This window comes from Mirounga leonina, unplaced genomic scaffold (genome assembly GCF_011800145.1).
Source record: "Mirounga leonina isolate KUSES-001 unplaced genomic scaffold, KU_Mleo_1.0 Mir_53, whole genome shotgun sequence".
NCBI lineage: Eukaryota > Metazoa > Chordata > Mammalia > Carnivora > Phocidae > Mirounga > Mirounga leonina.
In genome coordinates this window covers 3,171,767-3,197,354 of record NW_023270807.1, presented here as the reverse complement: position 1 = coordinate 3,197,354, position 25,588 = coordinate 3,171,767, and the positions used below count along the sequence as shown (strand labels likewise).

General features: G+C 41.3%; 2 protein-coding genes and 1 long non-coding RNA gene across 5 annotated transcripts in view; 1 reads left to right on the top strand and 2 right to left on the bottom strand.

Moving 5' to 3' along the window:
- Nucleotides 1-13,764, bottom strand: part of MAPK14 (mitogen-activated protein kinase 14) — a 73,926-nt gene extending 60,162 nt beyond the window's left edge. Inside the window, exon 1 of one of the 3 annotated variants that reach the window (XM_034991310.1) lies at nucleotides 13,262-13,764. In XM_034991310.1, coding sequence (XP_034847201.1) covers nucleotides 13,262-13,377 — 116 coding nt within the window. In that variant the 5' untranslated portion in view covers nucleotides 13,378-13,764. The remainder of the gene's footprint in view (nucleotides 1-13,261) is intronic. The other 2 variants (XM_034991309.1, XM_034991308.1) reach the window with 2 other exon arrangements.
- LOC118001266 lies at nucleotides 4,969-13,245 on the bottom strand. The gene is made up of 2 exons (XR_004676663.1): nucleotides 12,404-13,245; nucleotides 4,969-9,794 (listed from the first exon to the last, which is right to left on the bottom strand). It is a non-coding gene; the product is annotated as an uncharacterized LOC118001266 (long non-coding RNA).
- A 10,343-nt stretch (nucleotides 13,765-24,107) lies between the features above and the next one.
- Nucleotides 24,108-25,588, top strand: part of SLC26A8 (solute carrier family 26 member 8) — an 80,923-nt gene continuing 79,442 nt past the window's right edge. Inside the window, exon 1 of the mRNA XM_034990807.1 lies at nucleotides 24,108-24,292. Within this exon, the coding sequence (XP_034846698.1) occupies nucleotides 24,108-24,292 (185 nt within the window). The remainder of the gene's footprint in view (nucleotides 24,293-25,588) is intronic.

Genomic DNA, 25,588 nt, shown 5'->3' with positions numbered 1-25,588 from the left:
ACTAACTTGGAACTTTCTCTTAACCTATAACACCTGATACAAATTTCAATAAATATCATACTAGACATTTTTTGGCACACATCTCCCTCTACTACAGAAACCTACTTTTTCTTCCTCCTAAATTCAGACAAATGTGCAAGTATCACTAGTTTTTTTATTTTTATGCTCTACCCCTCCATTTTGGAAATAATGTTATGAAAATAAGGTAAATTTATGCAAAAACTAGAACTCAAGTTTTGATTTAGGAAACAAAAAATATTCTTCAGAGCAGCAAGGGACTTAAAACTGACTTTAAAAACTCATCACATTTGAAACATTGTTAGCTTTCGTTAATATCTTCACTAACTCTCAAATACCTTGTTTTAATGTTTATATAATAACACTTTTTTTAAAGAATCACAAAATGATTTGACTATGTGCAACTATATATAGTATTTTTTATATGTGGAATTTAGTTTCTTACAATAACACTTCCATACTTAATGGGAAGAACATCAGATGTCATTAATACAACTGTTACAAGTGTGTACAATGCAACCAATCCCCAACTTTTGAGTTTTTAAATATTCCTCTCAAAGAGGCTCAAAACACAAGTGACATATTAAACACTCTATCAATAGATTAGTAGACTGAATCGAAGAGTCATTTAATTGACCACATACTTTGCCTTACACAACTTAATAGTTCAATAACTTTTATGCAAATTGGGTATTTTCATGAAAATCTCATTCAGATAGGAAAGTGTATTTGTGACAGGATTTATTAGGGACACTAGCTATGTGGCTGGAACTCAGAGCATAGCAACACATATGCTAGATACCTGCCATCCCTGATTGGTCTAATTCCTGCTGCAAAACTTCTAAGCTACTGGAGCAAAAATGTTTTTCACAATTGCTTTAATTTTTATTAGCCTGATGAAAACTAAAACTCAAACAATGCAGAAATTCACTTAGGCATGCAATCTAAAAATCCAAACCAATTTGTGATTAAAATGTGAAATTCAATTAATCTTCATTCGCTGTAAAACTCCATTTGAAAAAAAGAATGAGGGCGCCTGGGTGGCTCAGTCGTTAAGCGTCTGCCTTCGGCTCAGGTCATCATCCCAGGGTCCTGGGATCAAGTCCCACATCCGGCTCCCTGCTCAGCGGGAAGCCTGCTTCTCCCTCTCCCACTCCCCCTGCTTGTATTCCTGCTCTCGCTATGTCTCTCTCTGTCAAATAAATAAATAAAATCTTAAAAAAAAAAAAAAAAAAAAAGAATGATTTTAAGGTATTTCTTCACTGAAGCTTTAAAAGCCCCAGTGGTGTCAGTTAACATATTTCTTTGATTGCAAATGCAGTTGATACATCTGCATCAAGAGCAATAGTTATCTCATATTGATTACAAAAATATTACATGTGGATTATTTTATTACATGTGGAATTAATTTTCCCAAGCCTCATTAGAATGTTGTTACCATAGGTTTTATCTTCTCTACTTTTGTTTGAAAATTTCAGTGACAAATGTTTTTGAAGTTATCACTAACTAGTTTTTAACTCCTTTCAAGCAAATATGAAATAAACTAATCCTATATTACACTGTAACTATTTATGATTACCATCAATCAACTCTGCCTGCTGCTCCAATTAAAAGCCTTTTACAGTAATAGTATTTATAGGCTTCATATCCAGAAAAGCACCCTGTAAACATGCTACAAACATGACTACAGATGCATCAAGTGGCCTGTTAGCTCAGTTGGCTAGAGCGTGGTGCTGATGACTACAGATGCATATAACAGGCATTAGTGTGTCTTCACAATCTTTGGTTTGCTCAGTCTGTCACTCTCCATCTTATATGACATACACATATATTTTACAGTAACACTTAGTGTATTACTAAGTAATAAATTACCCCCACGTTTGGTGACTTCAACAAGATTTATTATCTCAGTTTCTGTGAGTCAGGAACTGGGGAGCAGGATAGTTGAGTGGTTCTGGCTCACAGTCTCTCAGGAGAGTGCAGTCCAGATACTGGCCTTCGCTACAGTCATCTGAAGGCCTGGCCGAGGCTGGAAGATCCAGTTCCAGGACGGCTGCCTCACGTGGCTTTGGCAGGCCCCAGTTCTTCGTAATGTGGGCTTCTCTGTAAGGCTGCTTCGGTGTCTTCTCAACAGAGCTGTTGGCTGTCCCTCAACAGAGGGCAGCTCCACCCCCCAGGGGGTATCTCACAATGTCTGAGTCATTTTTGGCTGTTACACCTGGAGTGTGTGTTGGGGGGGGGGTACTGGCATCTAGTGGGTAGAGGCCAGGGTTACTGCTAAACATCCTTCACAACGAAGAATTATCTGGTCCAAAATGTCAATAGTGCTTAGGTTGAAAAACTGCTTTAGAGCAACTGATTTCAGAGAAACATTGAGAGAAAAAGCAAGATGGGGCCACATATCTTTCATGACCTACCCTCAGAATCACACTCCATCATTACTACCACATTCCATATATTAGAGAAGTGAGTCAGTACCACCTTCACTGAAGGTGAGGATTATTAGCTCCACCTCTTTAAAGGAGAAGTATCAAATAACTTATGGTCATATTTTTAAATCATTACACTTAGCAATATGGTTTTGTTTCGTTTTTTTAAACAAAATACTGGAATTTTCAAGATATCTCACTTACTTTTGGGAATACTACTTAAGAATCTTTTTACTCCTCTAGAAAAATCACTGGAATTTCATTTAACAAAGCTACTTTTGCTTCCTAGTGAATGGTCTCTGCAGTATTTTGATGACCTAATCTCAAAAAATTCTAGTAAGCATAAACACATGCAGTCTGATACAGAGAAAAATAACTAGTAGTCAAAAGATTTGAGTTCTAGTTTTGGTTCTGGCACCTCCTAGCAGGTGATCTGGGGCAAAGCTTCTATAAGCCTGTTTCCAAATAAATAAAATGGGGGTGTAATCAGCTCTGCTTATCCCACAATGCTGTTTTGAGGCTCAAATAAGATAATTATGTGACAGTACTTTATGAACTATAAAAGGCAGGTAGTTTTAAAAGTTCTAAGTTGAAATAACATGCTATTATAAAACAGTTTCATGACCAGCTTCCAGCATGGGGTTTATCACATCATAGATTCTCAATATATATTTTTAGATCTCTTACTCTCAAATTTGAGGCTGAGTAAACCTCTGAAATAACAGTAAAATAGGGAAGTTAAAATATAATTGAGGGACCAAATCCTTGATCATTTGTTATCAATGCTATGGATAACTAACATATAGTTTCTACAAGTTAAAATGTACATTATTCAGCAATTATTAGATAGGCTCTAAGACTACAATCAGCAACATAATGTAGCCAATAATTTAGATATTGAACTAAAAAAAAACAAACCCCTTTATTATTTGTTTCCAAATCCAAACTCTGAGGGAAAGCAGAAGCTATAAGTGATCTGTGTATCCTCAGAATCTAGCCCAGTGCCTGGAACATAATTCAAGATTAATAAATACATACCAAAGCAGATAGTTCTTGACCTCAAGGAACAGAGAAATCTCATTGGAGAGTCAGAATAAACAGACGCTCACATAAACAAATCACTGAAGACTTTTAAAAGCAATACATTTGCTTCCTCTAATCCATTTGCACTCCAGTCGGGAGTTTTAAAACACCTTTCCTCAATACTTCACAACTCAAGAAACTTTAACAGCTTTCCATGGCCTAGAAAAATGCAATGCCTTAGCCCTACTCCAGACCTACTTCTTCATTTCTGGGGGTAGAATCCAAGCATCTGTATTTTAAAAATTCCACACTGATTCTGAAGCACAATCAGAAAGAGAACCGCAATTGGGTTCAAGCTACCTGAGATATTCTTGCTGTCAGGCCAGTCCATCTCATAACTAATTCTCTTAGTTGTGTTTTCTCCTGTTCCCTAAAAAAATGTTCCCTTTCCTCTTCTCCAAATACTACCCACCTTTCAAAATAACCTTCAAATCCTTTTCTTCCATGAAACCAGTCTAACTACTATAGCCCACAATGCCCCCACTTCTCTATACATCAATACCTTTTTATATATACAGTTCACTTACATTTTATGTCTATTTCTTTGTTTGTTTTAGTAGGCTCCATGCTCAGCATGGATCCCAGTATAGGGCTTGAACTCACAACACTGAGATCAAGACCTGAGCTGAGATCAAGAGCTGGACACTTAACCAAATGAGCCACCCAAGTGCCCCTTATGTCTATTTCTTTTAACACTGATGTGCATTTAACACTGATGGATAACCAACAGATTTTCTTCACTACAGTAAATCTAACACATAAGCAAATACATATACACACACATTTCAAACTTTCAAAATCATGTTGCCTTAATAGAATTACAGAAAGTTACAGAAATCTTCAGGCAATTGGCTCGTTCCCTGATTGTAATTTTCATGACCACTGTCATTCATCAGTGCTAAAGAAAGCTTTCTTCAAATATCACACCTCCACATCTCTAAAGCTGAATTATACAAGTTTGTAACATCAGTCTATTTCTAGGATAGTTGGTGCTACATGAGATCATCCTCAAACAATGTTAAGAAAAATAATCAAGGAAAAGCATGAAACATTACATCTCAATAGACTTGAAAACCAAAGGGTTAGATATTCTTGAGATAAGGTTTAGAAGTACAAATTTGGACACACAATGTACAAACGAAGCCATGTTGAGACTGTATCATATGATGAACTAAAAAAGAATTTGCACACAGGGCGCCTAGGTGGCACAGTTGGTTAAGCGTCTGATTCTTGGTTTCGGCTCAGGCAATGATTTCAGGGTCCTGGGATCAAGCCCTGCATCAGGCTCCGTGTTCAGCGTGGAGTCTGCTTGAGACTCTCTCTCTCCCTCTGCCCCTCCCACCTGTGCTGTGTGCTCTCTTTAAAATAAATAAAATCTTAAAAAAAAAAGAAGAAGAAAAAGAATATGCACAGAAAGTATAGTTTTTCTATCCTTCTGCTAGTGGAAGGTTCAAGTTATCCTATCTAGTTTTTCCTCAGGGCCAATCAACCCAAATATATAGGATTATATAAGTAGTTCTCAACAAGGGTGATTTTGTCCCCAGGGGACATATGGCAATGTCTAGAGACATTTCTGGTTGTCACAACTCGGGATTGCTACTGGCATCTAGCAAGCAGGGTACAAGGATGCTGCTAAATATCCTACAATGCACAAGATAGCCAGCCCCCCACAACAAAAAAATTATCCCACCCAAAATGTCAGTAAGCTGAGTAACCCTACGTTATATTTGGAAATGTAAACACAGCTTGATAGATGTTCATAATACTTACTGTTTTCTTAACTTGCTATTTTCCCCCTTTTGCTCCCTTTAGCATTGATATCATTTAACTTATTGAGATTGCTAATTTCAAAGCAGGTCATTCAAAGCATAAGGCACCTAGGACACTAAGCGAAGGAAGAGAAACTTATAATGTCAAATGAGAAAATTACTAGAAGTTTATCAACATAAGATGCCAACATCAATATTTCACTTCAGTTTAATATGAAAATTAGGGAGCTGAGGAAAATAACTAAGATTTTCCCAGGATTTGGTATCCTGGAGAAGAAAACATAAATAGAAACTTATTATGCAAAAGCCTAAGTTCAAGAAGGCTCAAAGCTAGCTAAAGCCCTAGATGGATTTGACAGAAGAGGGAAAAAAAAGAAATATCTCTTGGGGATATTAAGAATAAAACAATTATTTCTGGAAATAAAGTTTTATCTACTACAAGGATGAGGAAATACAAGAAAGAATTCAATATACACTTGCGTAAACCAGACACTTCAAGCTGAATGTCACAGGACAGACTAAGGTCATGATTAAGGGCACTTAATTTGTAGGTGAAGAAGACTGTCACAGCAGAGACACCACCCCCAGTGGAAGTATAGGGCTGGGTGAAGGATCTAAAGGACCCTTACCCTCACAGTCCCCTGCTTCCCCTAACACATAGCCTCCATGAGCCCTGGGCAGATCAAAAGAAGTTCTGACCTGTTGTGGGCACATGCTGATGTCATCACTTTCTAGATCTGAATCATCAGAAGGAAAGGCTTCTCTGACACAGATTTCTAACACATATCCTTGCACAGAGTTGCCCTAGATATAAAAAGTGACCAGTATGTCACTAGAGTCAAGAGAGACAAAAGAATCTAAAAGAAAATTTCAAAGGAAGCATTAGAAACATAAAGGTAGATTTGAAATGTCAACTTAAGTGAAAGAATGCAGAAAAGAAAAGCTACTTCCAAAGCCATCTCTGAGGAAACAACGTAACATGTCCCTTCTAGACTGATATTTTCGAAAGCAGTCACCCTTCCTGCTTTTTCTCTTTTTTTTTTTTTATTTTTATAAACATAACATCTAGTACAATGCTTAACACAGACAATACTGAATTAATGAATTTAAGAAAACAAAGGGGACAACTGGTGTGCTTTTTGCCTTTTTTTTTTTTTTTTTCCGGCATGGTTGTGTTGTGATGCCTCCATTTGGGACCATAAGCTTGGAAAAGCAACCAATGCATACTTGTGGGTAGACTGACAGTAAGACACACATACTCTCATACCTTCCTTCATGTCACAGGCACAGTGACAATACCACCAAGCCCCAGAGGTTTTGAGGGAAACAAGGAAATCTGTAACAACATCATTCAAAGTAACAGGAGCCAACGTGTTCAGGGTCTAAAGTTACTCAGACAGCAGCTAGACAAAATAAACATTTGTTCTATTACCTTTTTGTTATGTTGCCATGGGAATCTGTGTTTAGGAACACTTATTTTCCCCAACTAGATGATAGAGCAGTAAAAGGGGGAGAGGTTCCATGAACGAGGAGAGAAGCCTGTGTATCTATAAAGGCAGGGAAGACAATAAACCCTATGGGTTTTTATAGGGTCATGTATGTGTAGAATTGTTCAACTGTAAGTCTTATTCAAGTTAACAGAGAAGTCCTGGGGGCCTCACAGCCAAAACATTAGTAACAGGTAACAATAATCAGACCTCTATTAAAATTACTATAATGGGGGAAGGCAGAGGAATGTAAAACAGAAAATAAATGAGATCTTAAATGTTGAAGGTAAAATGTCTTTTAAAATATGACCCAATCGTAAGAAAAAACCTAGAAGCCCAAAGAAGTTAGAAAACAGTCAACCTGCCAGCAGGCTAATCTTCTTTTGTCAGCAGAAGTCTAGAGCTAATCTCTTTGCTCCCTTCCTTTTGGCAACAGAAACCTGAAAAAGTGAAGTAAGCCCATGTTATTTAAAGAGCTGGACTGGAATACCCTGAATTTCTAGGGCCCAACAGAAGTTCCGGCTCTGGCACTCTGGAATGAGAGTTGTGCACATGGGTTGGGGTTGTGCACCAATTCATTAGACTCCCCCATTCTACCCTAAACTACAAGTAGCACCTCTAATGGTAGGGAATAGAAATGAAAAAACAGAGACCCCAGAGCAGAGTGATCTGTTAAAACATAAATTAGATCATGTCTTTCCTCTGGTCATAACTGTCCACGGCCTCCCCTCTGTGCAGAGTAAAAGGCACAGTTCTTATAAAGGCAAGCAAGACCCTTCATGATCCCTGCACATCTGCAGCCCCTCCACCCTCTTCTACTACTTTTGGCCCCTGGATCAGTCAGTGCTAGCCAGACTGGTTTCCTAGCTATTCTGGAGAAAGAGGCCTTTGCACCTCCTGATCCCTCAGCCTGGAATGTTCTTCCCTCCCCACCCAAGTCCAACCCGTGTTCTACATCACCTCCTGCAGGTCTTTGTTCAGCTGTCACTTCATCATTGAGGCCTACCGTGACTACCCTGCTTAAAAGCGCAACACAGCCATCCCAGTATTCCCTCTCCTTTCCTTGCTTCATTTTCCCCATAGCACCAACCACCTGACATACTATAAATTTTATTTATTATCTATTTCTACTTTCATCACCCTTAGAATATAGTTTCTTACGGGCAGAAATTTTTGTCTGTTCATACTCCGTCTCCAACACCTGAAGAATGACTCATACATAGTAGGTGCTCCAAGTATCAGTATAACACACAGTCCTGTCCTCAAGGACATTAGCATGAACCCATCTTTCTCTCCCTTTGCTTCCACAATCCTACAATACTCCAAAGTTCAGATAGCCGTTTGTCCAAAACCAGAACTTGAGGGCCATCCTAGACTGCTCTCTTTTCTGTACTCTTTCTCCCCTGACCTTCAGCCTAGGAGCCAAGATGTCAGAATCCAGGACCTATTTGTTAAAAGTGCAGAATTTACAGACCATTTTCCTCTTTCCTGGAATAAATTCTTAACAGGCTGAAATGCTGGAAAACTGGTTCATTTTATAAATCTTTAACACACATGCACTTAATTTACGGAAACCCTGTGCAAAGTCAAACTTCCTATACTGAAAGCTTTATTTACACAAAAACATTTCAAGTTTAAAGAGTTTGTTGTTGTTGTTGTTGTCCTGAAGACATACGTGCATGACTTCCAAGTACATGGTGACTGTGAGATAAAATCCCTAGGTTCCCTAAGTCAGGGAAACCCACTTTACAATGAAGTTTTTATTGAGTATTACAGTAATGATACCTCTTGGATAGGAACAAATCAATACCAAATTTCACAGTAAAGAGCCAAAATCTAATGTATTTTCAAAGGCCTGGAGAGGCAGTTTTTTCTATTAATATCCTATACTTACATAACACAAACATGTACAGATAGTCCCAACTTTACAAAATGCACACTGAAGAATTTCAAACCAACAGGATTCATAAATTCAGGAATTAAATTATTTGCACTGCCTAATAATTACTTGGGGGAAAAAGTTGATCTGGGCAATGAGTTCATTTTTTGGTCTATCAATTCTGAGGAAGAGGTGTGACTTTAACCTTTAACAAGTCAAGTCACTACCCCTCAGATTAGCTAGGCAATGACACTGGTGGGATTGGTTCTGTACAGTCACAGCTCTACTGCAAGTGACCCAGCAACCCCTTTCTTCACAAAAAGGTAAGTACAAACAGCACAAAAGAAGGTACCATCACACAAACTCAGCAGCCTATATGTAAAGCCTTCTAAAGTATTGAAACCCCAGAACCAAATCCAAAGCACCACTGACAAGTAAGCCATTCCTTCAGTGAATGAGTACAGTTCTTCATCTACATAACTGGGTTAATAACAGAGAACCAGTGAAGAATGATGATGCTTCCAATGAAAATACTTCATAGTGTAAAACGCCATAAAAATGCCAATTTATACTAAAATGAGAGTGATCTAGCCCAGTGAATTCTTCTACCTTTGAATCCAAAGCTTCAGGGGCTCAGCGCCATCTGTACTGTTGCCCATGAAAGGCAAAGTCAACACACAGATCATCTCTAAAGCTGAGTTAGAGAGAAATAAAAAACAGAGTACTCTTCAGTATCAAGAAATTAAACTGGCAGAACTGAAAAGTCGGAGGTTCAGAATACCCTTATTTTTAAATGTGAGCCAGTAGGAACGCATCAGTAAAAAAATGGGATTTGATAAATAAAATATAACTTTATAACAAATTTGACTGAATTCTTTTTTAAAAGTCTTCATATATAATATAAATATTTGCCATTATCTTTAAATATTTATTTGTTGGTACTGGTGACATGCAGCCAATCACCTTGCTTTTGATTGCAAAGAAAAGCAAATGGGAAGAAAGATCAGTACGGTCTATCATTGCCACTGGAAAAATAAAGGGCAAGCCCTCTTACTGATCAGGAGTCAAGAAAGTCATCTTTGCATAGTCAACAATGATGTATTTTCATTTATCTGTGCCCTGGCTCATCCTAAAAGAAAAAAAAAGAAAAGATTTAAAGCAGTGAATGGCTATTAACACTAAAACTTACCTTTGTTTATTTATATTTATGTATATACAGTCTTATTCCACAAAGCTTTTAGGAAGCTGGATTTGATTTCTTAGTAAATTTTGCCATCCTTTTACTAAAAATCTTGTATAAGCTTTATATACGGATGATAAATATAAACTACACAGCAAAATGCCTAGAACACAGTAAGCAATCCATAAAATATAGTTATTATTCGCATTAGGCTATAAGCTCAACAAGGGAATGGATTATCTCACTCTGTCTTGCTCAGCGCTCTAGCTCATGAAACCTAGCCCGTTATCTAGTCCATAGTCGGTACTCAATATTGTTGAGTAAACAAATGACTATGACTTAAGAGTAATTCTCAACTCTCACCTCTTTTATGGCTACCAGGGCCCCACCTCCCCTAATCAACAGCAAGGGTCTGGAAAAACCATACCCAGAGGAAAGGCATTTAAGTTCCTGTTTATATTTCCTTAAACTCACCACAAAGAGTCCCCCCTTCTGTCCCCAAACAACAAAAAAAAATCAATGCTTTGCAACAAAGTATTCTTAAACAATTTTGCTTCATTTCCCCTCACAGACAATGTACAAAGTTCCTTGAAACTGCAAGACTTATTTAGTTCCCTTTAGCCCTTACAAAGGAAAAGCATATTTATAAAACCTTATCAATTCTCAATTTCTAGTCTGATTCCTTGATCTTGGATTCACAGTTGGTTATCATACAGGCTGCTACTTGTTTTTTTACCATATACTTAGCACAAATTAAAATAACGAAAATAGGCTTAATATAAAAAATTTTTAAGTCATACATCAAAGTATATCACACTTTGGAACAATCAAATTAGAAAACTGACACCTATTTCAGTGAGGTTGTATTCCTCAAAATACTTTCAGAGATTCTTTTTTTGAATAGACTTCAGATCCAGTTCTACAAGTCACACAAGAAATTCGGTCATTACTTTAGAGTTACAACTCCTATTTGACCTAAAACAGTATGACCAACCTGAATGCCTAATCTTTTTCACCAGACTTGAGTACAAAGTCTCTAAATTATTTGAATTCAGTTTGATTGTGTTATTCCCTAAAATCAAATCTGTTCTCAAAGGATGATGGTAGTGAAAAATAACACGGGCTCCAGAATGGATACTAAGAGAAATTTAAAAAATAAATAATAAAAGTTTTCTGCAACACCCAAAAAACTGCTAATTGAAAGAACAACTTCAAATAATTCTGAATGAGATACCACTTACTTGTAGATCTAAATTCTGATATTTTCAATCCAAAATCAGTTACATTTGTTTACAGTCAATTGTCACATAATATCAGATGTACTTTTCTCCACCAATATACCAAAGGTTACACTTTAAATCCCTTAGCAAAACTACTACTAAAAAAAGGCGGGGGAACAAACTCTGCCATCCTGTAAAGACACATACAAAACTTAACAATGGTTGTCTCTGAGGAAAGGAATAGCAAGGTTGGAGAACAAGAAAGGAAAGGATACCTTTCATTAAATATCCTTGAGCCTTTTGAATTTTATACAATGTGAACATATTACCTACTTTTAAAAATCTGTTTAGCAAAATTACTTCCAAGTGTCAGATACTGCTGGCTTCTGTAAGCCAGAAAAGTATAGTACTAAAGAAATGTAAAGGTCATTTTTATGACACTTCAATGTTAATCTGAATCTTCAGTTCCAGTGCAGAATTATCCATACTAACAGTAGGAAAACCTTGCAAGCAGTTCTTTTCAAGTTCACTAAACTCCCCATAGTTGAGCTATTCTGCTGTATCATTTCATTAAAGTTTAAACATCATTGGAAACAAAAACTTGGTACTACAAAAATTAATGTCAACTGAAGAATGAAAAATAGAGGTCAAAGAGTAAGCTATTAAAGGAACAATGATCCAAATAAATCTTTGAAAATTTGCAAATCAATCACACGCACATATATGCATATATATAATAAAATGTTGCAAATTCCCTTAAAATGTAAACTGCCATATTATGAAAATGGGGAAAAGATGTCAAGCATGGGGCCATCAGCAACATTAACTCACGCAGCCTGAACTAGAAAATGCAATATGATCTGTTGCTTGACACAATTGCACAATCTCAATTACCCAGAAGATTCTACCAAACAGGAAATTCATGATGTGACTTTCAGAAACACAGGAATTATAAAGATTAACACATCCAAAAGTCTGGAATTTGTTCCAAAACAAAAAATAATTTTATAGAGCCCTTTTCAAACGATGCATGCACATGAATACATGAATTAGTTTCAAATCAGCAGCTCTCAAGCTACAGTAAATCTAAAATATACTGTGTAATACCTATAATAGTGAAATATTTCAGATCCAGAAATTTTTTGGTATCAATTTAAAACACACAGTGAGAGTTAAAGGTGAGAAGGGTCTCTTCCTTCCTTTGCTATATACTCCACATCTTTACGAAAACCACCGCATACCTCAGTCTACAAATGTCGGTTCCCTGCAAACTCTTTAAGGGACTTTAAAAACGCAATATTCACAAGATGTATTGCAATTAAAAAATATTTACAATACCTCACAGCATGGTTAATAACTTTTTGATCTTGAGCGCGTCCAACGGATCTGAATCTCACTCGCTCCAAATGAGAAAATTGTTTTGCCAAACAATACTTAAATGAGCAGTGGTATGTGACTAATCAGTGAGGCCGCCAGTTTCTCAAGCTGCAGTGTTCTTGCAAGCACTACCACCCACCCCCACTCTGCGAAAAGGAAATACGCTTTCAACCGAATCGGAAACACACCACTCAAGCTGGCACTATGCTGGCCGAGATAAAGTCGGTATTTTAGGTTCTATGGGTCTCTGCTAATGCAAGTGCGAATTCAAAACGAATGCTTCTCAAAATGAGATTTCGAAAGAGGTTTGCAAAAAAGCCCGGACAGACGCCCTTCGTCGTCAGTTTTGTCCGGACAACCGCAGTCTCCTGGTCGAGCTTTGCCCTTCTGCTTCTCCCTGCAGCTCCCCGGGCTTGTCCGCTTTGAGGGCAGGCTTCGGCGCCCAAAGTGGGCGCACCTCCGGAGAGGATCCTTCTGCTCGATGCTGGCAGGGAGACCCGCGAAGAGACACCCCCGCCTCCGTGCCAGCCCCCGGAGCAGCAACCCCCCAAGAAGAGCTCGCGCAGAGTGCGAGCCAGGGCCGAGCCCCGGCATCACAGGCCACCGTGGACCTGCATCCTGCACACAGCTGACCACCCTACCTCTGGGTGCAGAGTGAGGGGTGCAAGGAGTGCAGGACATGGGTCGAAGGGGCAGCGATGCCCTCCCCCAAGGAAAATTCCTGCCGCTTGGTGCATCGCTGAGCTGTGGGGGCAGGCCTGGCTCTAGGGTATTAAGGGCCACTCAGCCCACCGCAGACCCAAGCCCGGTGACACTCACCACACGGAGCCATAGGCACCGGAGCCCACCGGGGACAGATTCTGGTAACGCTCGGGCACCTCCCAGATTGTCTTGTTCAGCTCCTGCCGGTAGAACGTGGGCCTCTCCTGAGACATCTTCCAGCCGCGGCCGCGGGGCTAGGAGGTGGCCCTGAGGGGCCCCGCCTGCGCCCGCACCCGCTCCCCGGCCCTCGTCGCCCGCCCGGCCCGGCGGGGACCCGCAGCTGGCAGTCGGCGCAGGTGCGGCAGACGCGACCCCGCCGACTCCCGCGCGCGCGGCCCCTGTCAGCCGCAGCTGCTGGGCGCGCCTCAGCGACGGGGGCGAGCCCGGCTAAGGGCAAGGGCACGCTACGGGGCTCAAGGCTGCGCCCACCACGCTCTCCCTGCACCCTCTCCCCGACCAGGCCGACTTCGGGCTGCGCCGAGGAACTACGACTCCAGCTGCAGCGCCCGCTGAGGTTCCAGTGGTCGCCGTTCCAGAGCCAGCGAACAGGAGCCTCTTGCCGTACTCTCGCGGGAACAGCTCCCGGGACTCTCCGCGAGCCGAGATTTTACCCAATATGGAACCTGCCCATGGGAGGGGGTTGACGACGGGAGAGGATGGGAGGAGCACTTCTCGCGAGAAAAGAGCAACAGCTGGAGACCAGAGGCAGGAACTCTCAGGGACTGTTCTTAACGGCGCGAAGGCGGACCCGGGAAGGAAGGGATAAGGTGGCAACGTATGCCGCGTGCGCCCCTCCGTGGTCGGCGGGGCAAATGCCTGGCTCCACGGTGGAAAGCGACAGTGACTAATAGGGTGTCGGGAAAAGAGCCAAAAGTTCTTTGAACTGCCCGTAGTCACCAGCAGCCGAGCATCTGCTCAGCGGAACTCCCAATTTCCAAGATATACTTACATTTAAAAAAGGAAAGTTCTGGCCAGAAAGCTGTTGTGTTCCATCTGCTCAAGGACATACGGCTTAATCTTCGGATTGTGACGAACTCTATCCCAAAAGTAAATATTAGCTCTGCATTGAGCATGAGGTTTTCCATCCAAACTCTCCTAGCGTTCTTAAACTTTTATGTGCAGAAGAATCACTTTGGGTGTTTAAAAATGCAAAGTCCCAGGACCCACAGGGCGTTTAAGTGGATAGGTCCGTGATAGGCACCAAGAATGCGCATTTTTACAATATGCCCCAGGTAGTTCTGATTCAGGAAAGTCTCCGGTATCTCCCTTTGACAAGGATTTTTGAAAACATTACTCTGAGGGTTTGAAACTGAATCCTGCTCTAAAGCTGCCAGTGAAGACAATCTTAGGCATTTGATTCATGCCTCTCAGATTAAGGAGAGCAAGGCAGAGAGTGGTCCTCTGGCAGTGTCGCATTAGTCAATTGACCTTTCTTAGACCCTCGTTCTAGTTTCTGCAAAAATAATTCCTGCCTTACATTCCCACCTAATAGGGTCATTTGTAAAGCCGAACAAGATAATAAAGTGTGAATGGGCAAGATATTATAACCCCATACCTACCCCCACTGTTACCAATGTATTCCTTTGTTAAAGCTTGTCACAGTCTCTCTTAGAAGTACCTGGGTCCAAGCCAGGACACTTCTCAGCACTTACCATGATTATTCTCTTTGGTGTTACGCATCCCTTGGATTTTGCCTATCTTGTCCCAGCATCTAGCAAGTGCCTGGAACATAATAGGTACCCCATAAATATTTATTGGACAAATTATGAATAATGACCATGATCTCAATTTAGGAGGTGGTGCAGAATCCTCAGTTCTCCTCAAGGAAAAACAAAAACAAAAACCAGAATCATGGGTGATTCATGGAAAGCTTTTCTTGGGGGATTCAGTGTGGCTTAGCCTGGATTCTCTCCCCGATGAAGACATGCTGCTTGAAAATGTTCCAAGCCCACCTGCGGGTTAGGGAACTTTCCAAGAAGTAATGAAGGTTGAAGGAGAAAGTGAGAGCAAAAATGTGACTGTGAAGAAATGGCGGGTGGGAGTGGGGAATCAAGGTGATGAGTGGATGGATACAAGGGAGGAAACTCGGAAGTAGGAAGCCTAAGGAATTCATATAATTATCCAAAAAATTGGGATAGTGAGGTGAGAGTGACTGAAAGGGCAAAAATGAAGTAAGCAGCACATTCAGTCACTCATTCAACAAGTATGTATTGAATGCCTAGTCGGGGCCAGGCACTTCTGATTAAAGTCCTTTCAAAAACACAGTTGCCGCCTACATGGGGTTTACGATTTATTGAGCACTTACTATACCCACCATATTGTTTAGGCACTGATAATATAGCACTTGAGAGATAAAAATCCTGCCTTATTGGATGACAATCTACAAAAAGGAAGGAATAGGTAAAGTGAATGTGTTAGACATTAATACAGTAATCGAGCAAGTGTAAAACTGCAACTGGGCCAAGCAGGACTCAGGGCGTAGTTAGAGACAGTGACAGGGACCGAGTCAACTTCAGAAGGTTAAAGGGCGGGGCGTTGGGGGGAGCCCCCCAAGAGACCTGGGCAGGAGACTGTCCTTCAGTGGGAGGAGCCAGTCTCGCGGGGAAGAGAGTTAAGGCTGGAGACCTGAGTGACCTTCTAGCCTCCAGTTTCCTCCTGCGTCTTCTGACCTGACAAGGTCATAGGGTGACTTAAGTGAATTACCGTGTGTGAAGTGCGGGGCACGAGGCCTGGCATCAAGAAGGCCCCCAGTCAAGAGCAGTCCAACCCCAAAGCAAGTGGAGGCCCAGATGGCACAGGTTAAGCGGCTTCCCGGCCTGGGTACCCCCACCTCCAGGCTCCCCACCGCTGCGGCCCCTGCTGCCGTTCCTCGCCCGAACTCCGGTCCCCCGCCCGCCACAACGCCCGCGGGCTCGGCCTCAACGGCTCGGGAACCGCCGGCGTCCGCGTCTACAGCGCCGCCAGCCGGGCCGGAGCAGCGTCCGACCCCAGCGCCCGCCCCCGCGCCCCCGCAGGGAACCAGGTGGAGCCGCGGCCGGGAGCCGCCGGGGGCCGGGGGCCGCAGGTTTGAGCGGGACGCGGGCGACCGGGTGCGGGGCACCAGCTCCTCGTTACCCTTCGAAGTCCCCGGGCGGGGGCTGCGTCCGTCACCCGCAGGGCCAGACGCGTCGCGGGGCGCTAGGCAGTGTTGGTGAAATGAATGAATGCCGGTAGTCCCCGAGAGCTTCTCTCTGAGGCACCGTCTCTACTTACGAAAGGCCGCGGAACCGCAACGCAAGGACTAGAGGCGATGCGTGCGATTTGCACCGAATTCTCGCAGGCTCGTTAGTCTGAGTTGTCTGCAGCCCGAGGCCTCTCCCTACCACCGCACCCTCTGTGCCCAGGCGCGCTTTCTGCTTTCAGACCTCACTGCTCTGTTCATTTGTTCCTTCGGACTGAGCCCCCACTCCCACCTGTTTTGGCCCCCTTCTCTTGACTCTTGTTAATATATCAGGGACCCCCCTTTGAAGGCTTCTCCAACATCCCCACCCCGACAGCGAGTTTCTCTCCAACACACCCCACTGGTAATAGTCTCACCAAGTCGCATTAAAGGTAGTTGTGGTTTTTTTAAGATTTTATTTATTTATTTGAGAGAGAGAAAGAGAGCACATGAGAGGGGGGAGGGTCAGAGGGAGAAATCCACAAAGACATAATGAAGCTGGACAAACTCCAGAGATGACATACTCCCGAGCAGGGAGCCCGAAATGGGACTCTATCCAGGAACTCCAGGATCATGACCTGAGCCGAAGGCAATCGCTTAACCAACTGAGCCACCCAGGCGCCCTAAAGGTAGTTTTTTTATGTGTCCGATGGTCAGCTCCTTGAGGGCTGTCGACTTACTATTCATCCCCAGCCACCAGACAGCGTGACTGAAGGATATTAAAAGCAATGCACCTCGCCTGTGCCTTTTGTATATTCCAAATACATTCCCTATAAAAATGAGGTAGTAACGGGCAAAGGGCTGCTGTGTCTGATGGAATTACAAATGCTTATTTGAAATTTTGGAAGTGAATTTTACCTTACCATGATTATAGAGAATACAAGAAAGATGAGGCTATGAGGGGAAAGATATTCTTACAACTAAACTAAGGTTCAGGATTTCATCTCTATCAGGTCAGTAGTCAGAAAATTGGGTTTTATTTAAATTTTTTATTCTTGGCTTTTTAAAATACTTTCAACACATTATGTAAATGAATCAATGGATGGCCGGATAGACAGGGGTAGTATGTGGGATGCAGGGGCTATGTCAAAAGTGTCTGTTTTTAACAATGCCCCCAAAGTTAGCACAGAAAGACTGACCAAGTAAAGATAATTGGCTGCATTTACAGTGGTCCCCATACTTGACTATGTATCTGAATCACCTGGAGGGTTTCTTAAACCAACTGCTGGCCCATCCTTAGAGTTTCTGATAATTAAGTCTTGCTAGGTAGGGCCTGAGAATTTGCATTTCTAACACGTTCTCAGATGATGCTGACGCTATTTGTGTGGAACCAAGTGTGGGCTACACAGATTAAAATAATTTGTTAGTTAGTAGGGAAGCCCGATGCCCAGAATCACATTTTAGAATAAGAAAATGAAATGTTAAGAACTTTGGACCCATGGTCAACCCACCTAAATCTTTTGTCTGATGTCAGGAAGCAACAGGGAATTGTCTTCTTTTTTTTTCTTTTTCATTCTTTTTTTTTTTTTTTTTAAGAGATCGAGCATGCACAAGGGGCATGTAGGGGCAGAGAGAGAATCTCAAGCAGGCTCCACACCCAGCACAAGCCCAGCGCTGGGACAATCAAGAGTCAGAGGCTTAACCGACTGAGTCACCCAGGCACCCCAGGGAATTGTTTTATAAGTGGACACTTACCTTCAAGATTATGATGGGTAGAGCTTAGCATGTTGTTGATCACACTGTATACAGAGGCTCATCACACTGATGCCTTCAGAATCAGTAACAGAGACCCCCCACCCGCCTCGCACTGCGTCTCAGCTGAAAGGTATATTATCCCATCAGTGTAGTTTGATAACTTTTTTCTGAAATGCACCACTTTCTCCACATCAAACTGCATCTGCCTCTAGTAAATAGGAGCGTCTTGTCATCATACTTTGTCACAAGTGTCCTGCTAGTGCATGAAAATGAACCACTAGGGTTTCTAAGAAATCCACAAAGACATAATGAATCTGGATAAACTCCAGAGATGACATACTCCAGACAACAACAACAAAAACCAATAAGGAAATCATGTGTTTTACCCCGATGCCTTTTGCCAGTCATGTGATAAGCCCCGTAAGACAGGTTTCCTGCTGTCCTACTAGCCATCCTCACTGTGGTCCCTCCTACGAGTTATGACTTGATTACTTTTGCCCTAAACTACAGTAATAATAATGGTCTCCACTTGGACTTTTTGCCTCAGTCTCTCCTGTCCAATAGAACTTTCTGTGATGATGGAAATGTTTTATACCTGCACTGTTCAGTAGGGTGACCTCTGCTGCATGTGGCTGTTGAGCACTTGAAATGTAGCTAGTGCAACTGCGGAACTGATTTTTTTGTTTGTTTTATTTTATTTTAATTACATTTAAATAGCCACAGGTAGCCAGTGGCTACCATACTGGACAGTATACCTCTAGACCATACCACTGCCACCATTCATCCTCACAAAGAACCTCCCTGTGCATATTACTAGTCCTGCTCAGGCACTTTATTTTTTTCATCATGGTAAGTGTACTCTTTATTCCCCATCTTCTATTTTACCCGTCCCCCCACCTCCCCTCTAGTAACCATTCGTTTATTCTCTATAGTAGAATTTTCTTGATTGTCTCTCTCTTCCTTTGCTCGTTTGTTTTGTAAAATTCCACATATGAGTGGAATCATATGGTATTTGTCTTTCCCTGACTTATTTCACTTAGCATTATACTCTCTAGCTCTATCCATGTTGTTGCAAATGGTAAGATTTCATTCTTTTTTATGGCTGAACAATATTCCATTGTGTATATATATATATACTACATCTTCATTCATTCATCTATTGATGGATACTTGGGCTGCTTCCATAGTTTGGTTACTGTAAATAATGCTGCAATAAACATAGGGGTGCACGTATCCCTTTGAATTAGTGTTGTATTTGGGGGGTAAATACCCAATAGTGCGATTACTGGATTGTAGAGTAGTTCTATTTTTTATTTTTTGAGGAACCTCCATACTGTTTTCCACAGCAGCTGTACCAGTTTGCATTCCCACCAACAACACAAGAAGGTTCCTTTTTTTTCCCACATCCTTGCCAACACTTGTTTCTTGTGTTTTTAATTGTAGCCATTCTGACAGGTGTGAGGTGATATCTCATTAAAGTTTTGATTTTCATTTCCCTGATGATGAGTGATGATGAACATCTTCTCATATGTCTGTTGGTCATCTAGATGTTTTCTTTGGAGAAATGTCTGTTCATGTCTTCTGCCCGTTTTTAATTGGATTATTTATCTTTGGGGTATTGAGTTGTATCTGTTCTTTATAGATTCTGGATACTAACCCTTTATTAGATATGTCATTTGCAAATATATTCTCCCATTCTGTAGGTTGCCTTTTGTTTTATTGATTGTTTCCTTCACTGTCCAGAAATTTTTTATTTAGTCCCAATAATTTATTTTTTCTTTTATTTCCCTTGCCTCAGGGGACATATCTAGAAAAAATGTTGCTATGGCCAATGTCAGAAAAATTACTGCCTGTGCTCTCTTCAAGAATTTTTATGGTTTCGGGTCTCGCACTTAGGTCTTTATTCCATTTTGAGTTTATTTTTATGTATGGTGTAAGAAAGTGATCCAGTTTCATTCTTTTGCATGCGGCTGTCCAGTTTTCCCAACACCATTTGTTGAAAAGACCGTCTATTCCCCACTGTATATTCATTCCTCCTTTGTCAAAGATTAATTGACCATAAAATTGTGGGTTTATTTCTGGGCTTTCTATTCTATTCTGTTCCATTGATCTGTGTGTCTATTTTTATGCCAGTACCATACTGTTTTAATTACTATTGCTTTGTAGTATAGCTTGAAGTTTGGAATTGTGATATCTCCAGTTTTGTTTTTCTTTTTCAAGATTGCTGTGGCTCTTCGGGGTCTTTTGTGGTTCCATAGAAATTTTAGAATTGTTTGTTCTAATTCTGTGAGAAATGCTGTTTCAAACACTTTAAATAGCTAAAAAGTCCAAGTTCAACCCAGCTATTCAAGATCCTCCAGGAATAGGCCTCAACCTACTTTTTTGGGCTTGACACTGACTTTACTCAAATCTATTTTTTTTTAAAGATTTGTTTTATTTTATTTATTTTAGAGAGAGAGAGTGCGCATGAACAGGGCAAGGGGCAGAGGGGGAGGTGCAAAGGGAGAGGGAGAGAAACTAAAGCAGACTCCCCGCTGAGCACAGAGCCCAAAGCGGGGCTCGATCTCACACCCCCGAGATCATGACCTAAGCGGAAATCAAGAGTCAGACACTCAGTCGACTGAGCCACCCAGGTGCCCATTTATTCAGACTTATTAAATTACTCACTTTATATTATCTCTGTAATTTTATCTTGTTCTATTCCTGCAATACCTTATTCTCCTCCCTGCCCCCAGTTTAGACAGAGCAGAGCTCATATCTCCCCCAGGAGGCTTTTCTCATCCCCCTAGGTTGGAATTAATAATCCCGCTCTGTAGGAGATCACATGGTATTAGGATGTGGCATGTATTTTGGAATCAGAAAGATGGGGTTCAGGTTCTGGCTGTGCTGTTTAAGCCTTGTATGACTGAGAAACTCACTAAACTCATCAGTACAATGGGTATAATCATCATGAGGAAAATAGTGCCTCTCTTGAGATGATGGGTGTGAAGAACCTGGCATATGGCAGGGCAGCAATAAATGTTAATACCTGTCTTTCAACTCCTACAGCACTATATTTTGGAATTTTTATTCTACTAGACTATAGAGTCTTTGTTCTTTTGTATCCCCATAGCACCTAGCATTCAGCAAATGTTTGTTGAACACTAGATTAACTGACCACAGATGAAATAGCACGTGAATTCTTAAGTCAGAAACAAATGAAAGCCAAGAGTACATATGGTAGAAATTTATAAAATTGTGAAAATAAAAGCAGACACACTTAGTCTAGTAGATGGGAGCTACCTCTCGAAATATAAATGATATAGATTGAAGACAATAAAATGAAATCTTACTTTCTGTAAGTGAACTAATGGGATTCAGTACCTCCAAAGGGTGTGACAACAGAAAATACAACTACTTTAGCTTGGAAAGAGAGAGAAATTCTTGGGGGATAAACTATAATTTGTGATGGGAGAAGACGAGGGTATTTTGCGTCTTCGACAACAAGGTTCTTGGTACAGAGATCACACACTGATGGTCCACAGGCTGAATCTGGCCTGCAGAGGGGTTTTGTTAGAAGTGTGCTGTATTAAAAAAAAAAAAAAGTACAAAGTAATTGACAACATTTCAAAGTCAGAAGACTTCAGATAAAAATCTGCAACTGTTGCTCATCTTGAGAAAGATCAGACCTGGCCTGGCTGGGCCCCACATGCCCCGTGCCCGCCATTGCTGAAGCCGAAGGGCTGTTGCTGCCTCCATCAGTCCCACTGTTCCCTCGTGCCTTGATGTCTGTATGTTGCCTGCTTCGTGGCAATCCTGCCTTGGTGCCACTTTCAGAAAGAAAATGCTGGATTCCAAACCCTGGATCCGACCTGGATGGCAGTTTTTATAATCTCAGTATAATTGGCAGGTTAATTAGGCTCTCTCAGTTGCCAGGAAGAGATATGTTCTAGCAATGGAAGCTTATTGTAAGATTACACGGGAAGGGGTGCCTGGGTGGCTCAGTGGTTAAGCATCTGCCTTTGGCTCAGGTCATGATCCCAGGGTCCTGGGATCGAGCCCCACATCGGGCTCCCTGCTCAGCGGGAAGCCTGCTTCTCCCTCTCCCACTCACCCTGCTTGTGTTCCCTCTCTCGCTGTGTCTCTCTCTGTCAAATAAATAAATAAAATCTTTAAAAAAAAAAAAAGATAACTTGGGAAAAGTGAGGAAGACTGGATGAATATTCCTCTGGGTGGGGGAAGAAAAGGAAAAATATTACCCGTTTTAATGTACAGTTCTGTTTTTTCTGTGAAAAACACAAATTACTAATTCTCTTAAGTGATACATTGTAAAATACTTATTCCATCCTCTTCTATATTCCCCAATCTTCTCACTTCATTGAATCTGTGATCTTTAGTGTTATACACATAGGTGTTATACAACACACGACTGCTACCCAGTGCTTTGAGGGTAAAAATACAATCTATGTCTATGGCCCAGTTAGTTAACTTTTCAAAATGTGTAAAGTAATTGATTGGTTTTATCACCCATAAAATGAGGATAATAGCAGTACTAGGATTGTCATGGAAATTATGTGAAATAACTCACGAAAAAAATCAAGTGCAATGCTTGGTATATAGTAAGTGCTCTCTAAATACTGGTGATGATGATGATGATGATACATGATCATTTTGAAGGAAAAGAAAGTTGCTGATACATTAAACTTGTTTTTAGCTTCACCCATAAAAGGACTACTTGAGGGGCGCCTGGGTGGCTCAGTCAGTTAAGCATTTGACTCCCAATTTCTGCTCGGGTCATGATCTCAGGGTCGTGAGATCAAGCCCCGCATCAGGCTCACTCTCAGCAAGGAGTCAGCTTGGGATTCCTTCTCCCTCTCCCTCTGCCCATCCCCCTGCCCACACTCTTCCACGCTCTCACTAAAATAAATAAATAAAATCTTAAAAAAAAAAACATAGATGATCAAAAATGATTATCCTTTCTCCCAGAAATGGATCTATAGCCATCCTCAGTAACTCCCCCTTCTCATTTTCCTAAAAGAGAGGATGATATAGATTTTTTAAGCTTAATGTAACCCTTAGAGACCATGTGTTCCAGCCATGTTATTTTATGCATAAAACTAAAGGAAACTGACACTCAGACACTTGCCCCTAATCATATAGCTAGTTAGAACAACTGCCAGGGCTGGAACCCCAGTCTCCTGACAGCCTGTGCAAAGTTTTTTTCTGCTGCACCATGGTGCTACTAACTGGGTACTTTCAGGTAATATTCTGGCACCTGGGGATACAGCCATGAACAAAGTCCTGCCTCATGGGCTTACATTTTAGTGTGGGAAACAGACAATAGACAAATATTGAATCAGGTCCTAACAAGTGCTATGAAAAGAAGGAAAGGATAAAGGGAAGAAGATACTGTATCGACCACTTCATCTTCAGTGTTTCCAGTGAAAATTGATGGTTATACTGACTTTTACCTCTTAGTCATTTGCCCCTCAACATGACAACATAATTGAACATAAAGAAAACTAGGTTTCCTAGCAAGACACTTGGGTTCTAGTCCTGACTCTAATTATTAAACATCCAAGGCTGTTGAAACTTTTAGGTTTCCCCATTTCGAAAATGAGACTAATACACACCTTGCATTTTTTATAGGGTGGCTTTGAGTATAAAATTATATAAGAGAAAGTTTTTTAAGATAGGAGTGTGTTGGGACACCTGGGTGGCGCAGTCGGTTAAGCGTCTGCCTTCAGCTCAGGTCATGATCCCAGGGTCCTGGGATCGAGTCCCGCATCGGGCTCCCCTTGCTCTGCGGGGAGCCTGCTTCTCCCTCTGCCTGCCACTCCCCCTGCTTGTGCTCTCTCTCTCTCACACAAAAAGATAAATAAATAAAATCTTAAAAAAAAAAAAAGACAGCAATGTGTTATGCAAATATAAGATACCACTATATGGAAATTTTATTTCCATAAAAATGTGCCAAGAATCTAGATTTTTTTAAAATTGTTTTTTCTTTGATCTCTTCCCACTCAACCAGGAATGTTGCAACCAGAGAGGAGCACCCAGGGTTCTGGCTATAAATACAGGCAAAATTCTTTTACATATGATGTCAAGCGAGATATATACAATGAGGAGATCTTTCAACAGGAACACAGAAGGAAGAGTATTTCCTCTGGGAACTTGGACATCGACATCACCACCTTCAGACACCACGTCCAGTGCCGGTAGGTGTGGGGGGGTCATTCAGCTGCCTTCCGGCTGGCAGAACCAAAATTCTACTTTACTCCTTTGGCGCCTGGTTCTGTCCTCCTCCTCTGAATTCCTGTCATTGGGACCCGTAGGTTGCTGTGTGATTTTTCTTCAGTTGTTTGTTTGCGTATGGTTTGTCCTGTCACACCCTGTTGATTATAAATTTCTTGGGCACAAAGTCCTTGGATGTCCCCGACAGCATCTAAGGATGATATTTAATAAATACATTGTTTGATTAACTACTATTACCAGTCTCTTAACAACAACAAAAGCAGCGATGGTGGACTAACTAGTGGTAGCAGAAGAAGATCCTTCTAACCTCATATCCCTTGGTGCCTATGTAGTATTTGTAGTTGTACAATCGTACAATGTAGAACTCACTGCCTCGGAGAGCCGCCAGGACTATGTGGATCCTACAGTTCAGAGGCCCTTAACCTGTTTTTGTGCTATGAACCTTTTAGCAGGCTGGTAAAGCTTACGGACATCTTTTCAGAATAATTTTTTTTTTAACTTTAAAAAAATTATGGGGGGCGCCTGGGTGGCTCAGTCGTTAAGCGTCTGCCTTCGGCTCAGGTCATGATCTGAGGGTCCTGGGATCGAGCCCCATGTCGGGCTCCCTGCTTGGCGGGAAGCCTGCTTCTCCCTCTCCCACTCCCGCTGCTTGTGTTCCTGCTCTCACTATGTCTCTCTCTGTCAAATAAATAAATAAAATCTTAAAAAAAAAAAAAATTATGGTAAAATACATATAACAGAAAAGTGGCCGTTTTAACCAGTCTTAAATGTACAAATCAGCAGCATTAATGACATTTCATGATGTTCTGCAACAATCACCACTGTTTTCAAAACTTTCTCATCACCCCAAACAGAAACTCTGTACTCATTAAGCAATAATTCCCCATTTTCCCCTCCTCCTCACCCCTGGTAACCTCTCCTCTACATTCTGTCTCTATGCCTGTTCTAGATATTTCGTTTAAGTGTAATCACGTAATTTTTAACTTTCCTATCTGGTTGATTTCACTTAGCATCATGTTTTCAAACTTGAACTATGTTGTAGCATGGATCAGTACTTCATTTCATTTTATGGAAGATGATATCCCATTGTATGTAAATAACGTATTTTGCTTATCCATTCATCTGTTGGTGCACCCTTGGGTTGTTTTCACTTTGGGCTATTGTGAATAATGCTGCTATGAATATTGGCATAGGAGTATCTGTTAGAGAACATGTCTTCAACTCTTCCAGGTAAATAACTGAAAGTAGAATTGTTGGAT